The sequence below is a fragment of the Myotis davidii genome, unplaced genomic scaffold (genome assembly GCF_000327345.1).
Source record: "Myotis davidii unplaced genomic scaffold, ASM32734v1 scaffold946, whole genome shotgun sequence".
Lineage (NCBI taxonomy): Eukaryota > Metazoa > Chordata > Mammalia > Chiroptera > Vespertilionidae > Myotis > Myotis davidii.
In genome coordinates, this window is record NW_006297395.1 from 1,566,335 (window position 1) to 1,576,224 (window position 9,890).

General features: G+C 40.2%; 1 protein-coding gene across 1 annotated transcript in view; it reads right to left on the minus strand.

The window, feature by feature from the left end:
* The window catches only part of PSMA1 (proteasome subunit alpha 1), a 12,782-nt gene extending 12,553 nt beyond the window's left edge, over window positions 1-229 (minus strand). Inside the window, exon 1 of the mRNA XM_006773192.1 lies at window positions 85-229. Within this exon, the coding sequence (XP_006773255.1) occupies window positions 85-87 (3 nt within the window). The 5' untranslated portion in view covers window positions 88-229. The remainder of the gene's footprint in view (window positions 1-84) is intronic.
* Between the last annotated feature and the right edge of the window lie 9,661 nt (window positions 230-9,890).

A 9,890-nucleotide genomic window follows, 5' to 3' on the forward strand; every position in this document is an offset into this window, starting at 1 on the left:
AGGACGGACTGGAGACGCGCGTCGCCACCGGCCAGTTAGCGGACCTCTGCCCCAACCCTGCCTTGGGCTTGGAACCCAACGCACCATGGTTCCGACGCGGCCCTGGCTGGCGGCTACTCCTGCAAATCTGCGGATCAGGGAGCGCTGCCGAAACTACCGCTCGGCGATCGACAGGGAAGTTACGTCATTTCGACGGCAGAGGCGCAGGGCAGAGCATTCTATCCCAGAGACATCGATAGGCGCCCAACGCTTCCCCGCCCTCCGAGCTCTGACGTTCGGTGGTGGGCGGGGCCTCGGAGAAGGTGGCACTGAGATTGGCGGGAAATCCCGGGCCGGGATGTCCCCGGCTCCGAAGAGCTGCTGGGCGGCCAGCACGGAGTTACGCTTCTTGCATCCTCGCGACTGACCCGTGTGTTGCAGAGACATCACCTCCAGTTTCTCACTGGCCCGGCCCCGAAGTCGCTCGAGAAGACCGCTGCACTCGGGTGATCCAGTGCGCGGCTCAGCCTCTCGTGTACCGTCCACCGAGATTGGGTGTGTGGTGTGACCCGGAGAAGAACGAGACTGCCGCTGCGAGAAAGGCACGACATAGCGGGCCGTCTTCTGAGTCAACAATAACACTCTGGCTGGAGCGTGTTGTCTGTGTACATGCTTATTGTTGGTTTCCTCCCACCAGGCTGAACTTTTTGAAGGCATTAATGTCTTTCTGTTACCCGCCCCCCCTAAACCAATAGCAGTTCCTGATAGATTAGGTCACTGAGAAAAAAAAAAATGGACACTCTCTTCGGAAATATGTATTTTCTCTTTTGAGAGCATTAGTCAGTCCCTAAGATTAAATAGTTGAGGACATTGCAAACAGTTGCCAACCTAACGTCTACCGACGGCCGACGATGACTTATTTTCTTTATAATGAAGAAAGGATGAGTTCCTAGGCTCAGGTAAGAGTGGAAAGGATCCCTCAGGAGGCTGGCTGGTGTGGCACAGTGGTTGAGTATCCGCCTATGAACCAGGAGGTCATGGTTCGGTTCCCAGAGGTCATGGTTCGATTCCCAGAGGTCATGGTTCGATTCCCGGAGGTCATGGTTCAATCCCCAGTAGATCTCCAGCGTGGGGCGTGCAGGAGGCAGCTGATCCATGATTCTCTCTCATCATTGATGTTTCTAGCTCTCTCTCCCTTCCTCTCTGAAATCAATAAAAACATATTTTAAAAAAGGAAAGGATCCTTAAGGATGTGAGCTGTGAAGGTGAAGTAACACTCAGTGATTTAAGTTTGGGACAGTTGAGTAACACTCTTTTTAAACACTTTCACTTATATATTTTGGACATTTTTCCATTTTAAACAATTTCCAGGTTAAACACAGCCTCCTGTTATTCCGCCTTAGGTCCATAAATTGTATTTACTGAAGTCCCTATTGTTTAATATTTAAGTACCCCTCCTCCCAAGCAATTTATTTATGGGCTGTTTGGTCCATTTTTTCGTGTACATCTCTGTTCCCTTCTTTAGAATCTTTAGAATAAATTCATAAAAATGGAATGGCAGAGTCAAATGAAATGGATATTTCTAAGGCTTTTGATAAAAAGTGCTCATTGCCCTCCAGAAATGTTTTACCAATTTACTCTGAACAATAGTATATGAGTGTCCCCCTCCTTAAATTCAACACTATTAGATGTCATTTTTTAAAATCACTGTTAATTTAGTGGGTTAACATAACAGATTTAAATCGACAGATTGTTCTCTTTTGTTTCTCCAGCACCTAGCACAAGGCCTTGCACATACTAACTGCTTAATGAATATTACTGAATGAATAGTACACTTTAAAAGTATGGCCATCTTTTCATATCCATAAGTAATGATCTGTATTGTTTTCAACAGTTGCATAGTATTCCCTTGTGTAGGAATCTAATAACTTAATGATGGGTGGCAATTAGATTATTTCCAAGTCTCTGCTATTATAAAAATACTATATAATGAATATTTTTATCCATACATTCCATAGTACCAAAGATTGCTATCTAAAACTTTGTGTTTTTAGTACTCTTCTAGTAGAATCTTTAAATTTGAAAATATTTACAGTAAAATTGTAGAATTGCTTTCACTTTAATGTCACCATGCTAGATGTTCTCTGTTACCCCTGTGTATCTACTTCACCCTTTACGGATTACAACAGCAATTCCCTTCTTCTCTGGCTTCTGGTTGAACTCAGCTGATGGAGGGTGCCAGCAGGAGATCAGAAGGCAGTAGGAGATAAAGTATTTATTACCCCTTCTCTCTCCATGTTGGCACCAGGTTGGCAGTAGTATGGCACTGTCTCTTGCTGTTTTCCTACCCACATTCTGATTATACTCCCTTCAGTTGCCCCTTTTGCTGTGCCATCTGTTTCTTCCTGCTACTCTGACTGATACAGTAATATTTTATATTTTTACAGGGTGCAGGTGGTCTAATACTTTTTTTTAATATGAGAAAAACCTGTTATCTTTTCTTGAGGTTTAGTGTACATTATGCTTCTAGGAACAATACCAGTAGGTTTAAAACAGCTGGAAAATAGAACCTAAGATTGTGATATATGCCCTTCCCTGTTTTGTACCTGCTCAGATATCTAATAAAAATCATTTTGCAATTGTGCTTTTTTAATTCATTCTTTTTTTATTTTATTTTATTTATTTATTTATTTAATTTCAAAGAGGAAGGGAGAGGGATAGAGAGATACCGATAGAAGCATAATGATGAGAGGGACGCGTTGTTTGGTTGCCTCCTGCACGCAACCCATGCATATGTCCTTGACCAGAATCGAACCTGGGACCCTTCAGTCCACAGGCTGATGCTTTATCCACTGAGCCAAACTGGTTAGGGCTGCAGTTCTTATAATTTTTCCAATTATGAAAGGAATATACATTTATTTAATGTTTTTCAAATGCACAGTATGAAGAATAATCCCGTCATCCAATAGGTAGAGGAAATCACAGTTAAAATTTTAGTGATTTCTTTTTCTTACAACAATATCTCCTTAAAGAATGGAAGGAAATTATCCTGAGAATATATTTTCCAATATTTATAATTTGTAATACATTGTCTGTATGTACATTGTGGGTGAGACTCTTACTCCATAGAAAGAAAGACTGCATTTCTTTATATCAACTTGAATCTAACCCTGAGCTACCATCCTACCATACTGGTGGAAACTCAATCTCCATTATTATTGAGCATTTCCTCTCCATATAGGATTGTACAAAGTTACTAGGGCCATAATTATTGTGGAAGTATCTGGGATTACCTCAAATTATTTGGTCGTCTTTACACATTGATTTACTGCTGAAATTCCCTTTTATGTGCCATCTTCCCTGCAGATGTGATGACTCCAATATTCCTTTATCATCGTTGGAACTCAACAGTCTGGAATCAAGTGAGTGAATCTGGCAGCCCCTGCACCCAGTGCAGCCTTCGTCTTTGGGGTTGTGCCACCATCCTCTGCTCTGTCACAGAGCTAAACATAAGTCTTAACTGTTCACTTCACCAATGGGCTACAGACTTCTAAACCTCTCTTCTACCTCACCCTTAAAGGCATTCCTCTCATTTCAGAAGACACGGCGAGCCTATGTTGTCTCTAAGCAGCTTTTGATTTTTGCCTTTAAAAACCTGAGGTCTAGATACCTGCTTGGATGGGGACGAGGGGCAGGGGAATAGGAGAACACGTAGAATTAATATCTCCACAAAATAAACTGCCACAAAAATTTGTATCAAATTATATATGCTTATTTTAATCTACTCTTTAATTTAAACATTATACCACAAATGTTTCTCCATGTCACATGCTTTTAAATGTCTGCATAATAGTAAGGCATTCCGTCATATAAGTGGATCATAATTTACTTAACTGACATTTGATAGCGCTAGCCTTGTTTGTACCCACTCACACATTATTCCCTCAGTGTGTGTGACCAAAAGAGAGGCCTGTACAAAAGCTATTGGCGTACTTAAGTTGTTTAGAAATATTTTTCCAGAAATTAAGCAACTGTTACAGAATGTCATCTAGATAGTTGAGTAACAATGAATATTACATGTCCATGTGAAAATTTTAACTTGGCTCTTATTAGAATTTATTTTTATTTAATTTTTTTAAAATCCAGAAGTAACAAACAATAGCCTCTAAATTATAGAAGCAGTGCTGCCTTTCTGGCTTATTCTTCCTGCAAAATACCCTTATTGATCAATTTTGTAACTACTGCATAAGAATCTGGGCCAACTCATGCTTAAAGGAATGAAAGCCACTAAAACCCCAGGAGACCAAATGTCTCGTCTGTTGGTCCAAAAGTGAAACTTGGATATAAGAGCCACTTTGAAGAGAGTCCAGCCAAGCAAATTTAATTCAGAGCCACCAATATATGCGTAGAAGGAAATCATGAAAAGGGTATACTTTAGAGTGAGATAATTCTCATTAACTCAACAAATATTTATTAATCACCTTACCATATGCCAAGCATTATTACTAAAATATGCTAAGAAATCCTCAGTAAACAAAACAGACAAAAATTCCCAAAGAAGATTATTATAGGATGAAATCAGAGAGGAAATGAGCTGGGGAGGGGGTGCAGGTTGTATAGGGCCTTTAGGCCACTTTGACTCTGAGTGAGATAGAAAGCACTAGACTCTAGTGACTAGAGCAGTGGTTCTCAACCTTCTGGCCCTTTAAATACAGTTCCTCGTGTTGTGACCCAACCATAAAATTATTTTCGTTGCTACTTCATAACTGTAATGTTGCTACTGTCCAGGCTGGAGACCCAAAATTGGAGGTCATCATTCCAGAACTATTATTTAGAGCTATGAGACTTGGGTGAGAATAGGTAGAAAAGAGCCCAGCCGATGTGGCTCAGTGGTTGAGCCTCAACCCATGAACCAAGAGGTCACTGGTTTGATTCCCAGTCAGGGCACATGCCCCAGTTGTGGGCTTGATCCTCAGTAGAGAGTGTGCAGGAGGTAGCCTATTGATGTTTCACATCGATGTTTCTATCTCTCTATCTCTTTCACTTCCTCTCTTTCTCTAAATAATCAATAAAAATGTATTTTTAAAAAAGAACAGGTAGAAAACAGTTCCAAGAATTAACCGCTGGTGACTTCGATATTAAGATAGAACTGGGTTTGTATTTAAGCTTAGTTACTTATGAGCTCCGAGACCTTTGATGACTAATTTCACCTCCCTGAACCTGTGTTTTGTTGTTGCTTAAACCTATAAACTAGAAATAATATTGGCTAGTATCTTTTATGATTGTTGTGATAACTAAGTGAATTTTTCATTTAAAGTGTTTAGCACACTGCCTGGCACATGGTAAATACTCAATATTTATTAGTTACTAGAGGCCCAGTGCATGAATTCATGCATGGTGGGGTCCCTCGGCCTGGCTGGAGATCAGGGCCAATCTAGGCCATCTCACCCAGTCCCAATTGGGGCAGATCAAGGCCGGCCGGCGGCTTGGGGGAGGGACAGCCGGGAGGTTAGCTGGCTGCGGGAGGTTGGCTGTGGGAGCGCACTGACCACCAGGGAGTAGCTCCTGCATTGAGCGTCTGCATTATTTTAAATATTTTTATTGATTTCAGAGAGGAGCGGAGAGGGCAGGAAAGGAGAGGACAGAGAAACATCAATGATGAGAGAGAATCATTGATCGGCTGCCTCCTGCACGCCCCCTATTGTGGATAGAGCCTGCAACCCAGGCATGTGCCCTAATGAGAAATCAAACTGTAACCTCCTGGTTCATAGGTTGGCGCTCAACCACTAAGCCAAACCGGCCAGGCTATTATTGTTATTTTTAAAACAGTATTTGTCTTGCAAAATGTTGCTGGCTGCCTTAGTGATAATATACTCATATAGTCAATACAGTAGTGATGTCTACTTATCTAGATAAAAAGTGGCAAACTAGAAGTGTACAGGGAAGCCACTCCTCTGCCTTTCTGTTATCTTAAATAAGTTATACTTTTCAGCTTAGAATCTTCTTTTTCAACTTGTTAACTTGTGAAGTACTTCTAAATAATATTGCTTTAATCTCTTGAAATTTTTATTTAGCTGCCAAGATCTATGAAACACTATAATAGAGGTCTTTTTTCCGTTAAAGCATATGGCTGACTGTTATGAAAATAAAAACATGGTTGGTGAAGTTAGAAATAAGGACATCCTCTAACACATTTGAATAATCATTTGGTCTGGAAATTATTTCATTCTTTATAAAAAGATGTCTTCTAATTTTCAAAATAAACAACCTTTTTTGTCCTAGCAAAATAAGATATATTGTGATCTAATTTTTATAGAAATCCACCCTGAGATTATTTGGGAAACTGCTTTCTGTATTAAAAACAGGCATTTCTTCCTTTCCTGGCCAAAGCCAGCATTTTTTTTAGTGTCTGGGTGGCTTCAGAATGTCTTTTCCTTTGGCCTATTGCTGAGGTGGCAAGGGTAACCATAGAGAACAAAAGAACAGACATGTTATGATGCAAAGTATCTTATAAACAAGCAAAATTTTTCATTTGTTGTATTTTTTCTTTTATCACTACAAAAGAGAAAAAAAATAAATCCCTAGTTACCAGTAGGCTAATAATTCCTTAGATATTGGTCATAATAAAAGTGCCCTTTTAAATATGCCCTTTAAAACCAGTGTTTTCTAGAATTGAAGTCCAAAGTTAAGTGTGCAATTCCCTTCTCTGCTGCTAGGTGGCAATTAATGACTTGGAGAGAGAAAAGTCCTCCACTCACCTCCCCCCTCCCCAACTTCCCCACCCAGAAAGATACGTGCATTTTCTCTTCCTTAAGGTAAGAATTCTCTTAAGGATAATATTCTCTTTCCTACTTTGTTTTGCTCAAGTGAATTTACATTCACCTTTTCCTTTAATTGTTAAGAATAACACATACAAATTTAACACAGGCTGCTATAGCTAGAGAAGAATAGATCATATCTTTTAAAGAGGGTGGTTTCCAAACAGAGTGTATGTTCATGAGTGATATAGAGTAGGAAGTTGCTATAATTTCCCTGCAGGACTTTTTTTTCAGTTCTAGTTAAGAAAAATTTCCTGTGAAAGGAATTACAACAGGCCCACGTTAACATTTGCCAGATGTAATATAATTAACTATAAATAAAAATGAAGAAAAAAGGTACTTTTAAAGACATAAAAGCAATTTCAATGTGGTAAAATTGCTCTTTCAAGTGAACTATAGAAAATACAATAAAATAATTCTTCACAAGAGTCACAGAGTGGCACAGAATAAAGAACAATTTTTTCCCCCCCAGAAAACATATCCAGCTATATCTATTACTAGCAAAAGTCTTTAAAGATGACACACAGGTTTTTTTTTTATATTTATAAACCTAGCGAATCTGATCTATATCATTTTAAAATATGTTGAATTGTGGACATTGCTTTTTTGTAATCTCTTTTTGCCAAAAGAATATATGTAATGAGTATGTTTTATATAAAGTTCAAAATATCAGAATCCCTGTTCAAAGAAGACTCTCAGTGTGGGTCTCAAACCAAAAAGACTCTCCCCAGGCTGAACTTAATGAAGCCTAACACCAAAAAGAAAAGCTGTTTCTGGCATTCTAGGCCTTCCCTGCATCCAGATGGCCTGTCTGTAGCCTAGCCAGAACCAAACCCTTCCTGCTGCCTTGCGAGCTGGCCTTGGATGACAGCCCCAGGCTACACCAGCTTCCATACCCCCTTAACTCTTCAGTGTCCAAGATTTTTAAGAAGAGATGGGACTTCCAGTGTGAATTTTATTGAAAGGGTAAATCAGGTTTTAAACTTGACGTTTAGTTTATAAAATATTTATCCACACCACCTCTCTCCTCCCCTCCCATAGGCTTTCTCCCAAAGTAGCTCCCTCAGCCAATTGGCATCAGAGGAGCACCGTTTGGAAGGGAGTGTGTGTGGGCAGCTTGCAGGTGAGGACAGGGCTGCCAAAGCAGACCATGCGGTTTGTCCTGTGCCTACACCCAATACCTGACTTGTGCCTTTCCAGAGCATTTGTATACACACAGCAGAACTGCTGTTTAGGGTGTGGGTAATTTCAAAGAGTATTTTTTAAAATAACTCATTGACAAGATTTTGATTCAGCAAAAGAGAATGTATATGGGAGATATAAAATGACCATGCATGAAATTAAGGGAGAACTTCTCTGAAATAGTTGTGGCAGAAAAACAAATCTGCTCTATGTTTTACAAGTGCCGTTGGAAATCTTACTAGTGGCAGCCATTGTTTTCACCTTGGGTTTTCAAAGGGTTGTTTATATGTGGGAATTTCATCAGACGATAATACACAAAGCAAATTCTACACTTAAAGGCAAAATTTTCCTATGGTTTTACTTTTCTGCACATAGATGTTATTAACTGATTAGCAAGGGTGCCTCTCAGTTGGCCAGAACAGATATTTTCAGATGGAAGTTTATGACTCTCTGTCACTTTCCTTCTTATTTTTGAGTCTCATTTCTTCGTTTTATGCTTGCTGTTATTTTTAATTATTATTATTATGCCTGTTGCCAAGCTATTCCACTTTCCACCGAGTTGATTAGAGACCTGAGAAATCCAAGCCAACATAAAGTCCTGGTTTCCAGATCAGACTATATGAACAAAGAAAAAAAAAAAAAACACAACACAGCAAAAGTGCTAGCTTTTATAGAGCCCTTAAAGAAAACAAAATAAAAGATGCAAAGGAACCTAGAACAGTAGAGAATGAAGCTTAAAAACAGGGACCCGTGGGAGGAAGAATGAAAGGATGAAAAATCACATAGCACCGAGATGAGAAGAAAGTATATCAAAGAGAGAATAAAAGTAAATCCGATATATCTATTGACTTGCAGTGTTTAGCCTGGAGTGCCCGGTAGCAACTCCAAGCAGCAGAAACTCTCTCAGCAGCCAACGTAAAAGGGGCCCTCCGGCGCTAGCTTCACATCTGTGGCTTCAGAATTGAAACTCTTCCCTTGGCCCTCTCCACCTGCCTGGGGAGAGGCGATGGGGACAGGCTTGGGACAAGGAAGATGGGCACAGGGCTAGGCAGGGGGCTCTCCTCATCCCCACAGCACCCCCCTCCCAATCATCCCACTGACGGGGGAGGGAAGTGGAGCGGTGGAGCCATAAATACGTCCCGAATTCTGAAGAGGCAGAGGAAGGAAGTGGGGTTGTTGGGGGGTCTCAGAGAGGGGGCAGGGGCAGGCTCTGTTCAGATCTTCACTCCCTTGGTTGCAGCTTCACCACATGTTTCCCTGCATGTGCCTGGCCCACAGACATACAAGGCGGTCTTCTGTGCCATGACCTTTTCTCCTTGCAACTAGTATGATGAAAATTGGGACTCTTCAGCTAGCTGTCTCAGGCCACCTTGGGTAACATTCCTCCCAGTTGGACCCAGTCCTTGGAGTTTTTTGTGTGTGTGTGTGTGTGAAAAACACACTTACAGCTCAATGCACATTTCCAAAAAATAGGCTGAGATTACCTAAATGCAGAAAGAGTATAAAGATCTATCATTTCTGGACATAAATGTCTCTTTTACAGTTTTACACATTACCTTACTTATAACTTATTACCTTAACTAATATCACCTTATTATTACTATCCCCTTACTAATCAGTGATATCTGATGGATTGCAATTGGATTTTCACAGAATAAAATACTTCTGCCAGAAAGTAAATACGAGGAAAAAACTTTAAAAGCAAAAAAGGAACTAACACATGAAGTTAGACGTCAACTTTTCCTCTTGGGAAATCTGAAGAAAAGCTCAATTAAAGGGGAAGATTGTTTTAAAAGAAGTAATCTAGTGTCAGTTTAAAGTACTTTTTTAAAAATGTGCGTTTTTATTTCTATGAAAAGAATGTTACTTCCCCTTTCATTTTGAGGAGGGGGCAAAAAGTTGGGAGTACCA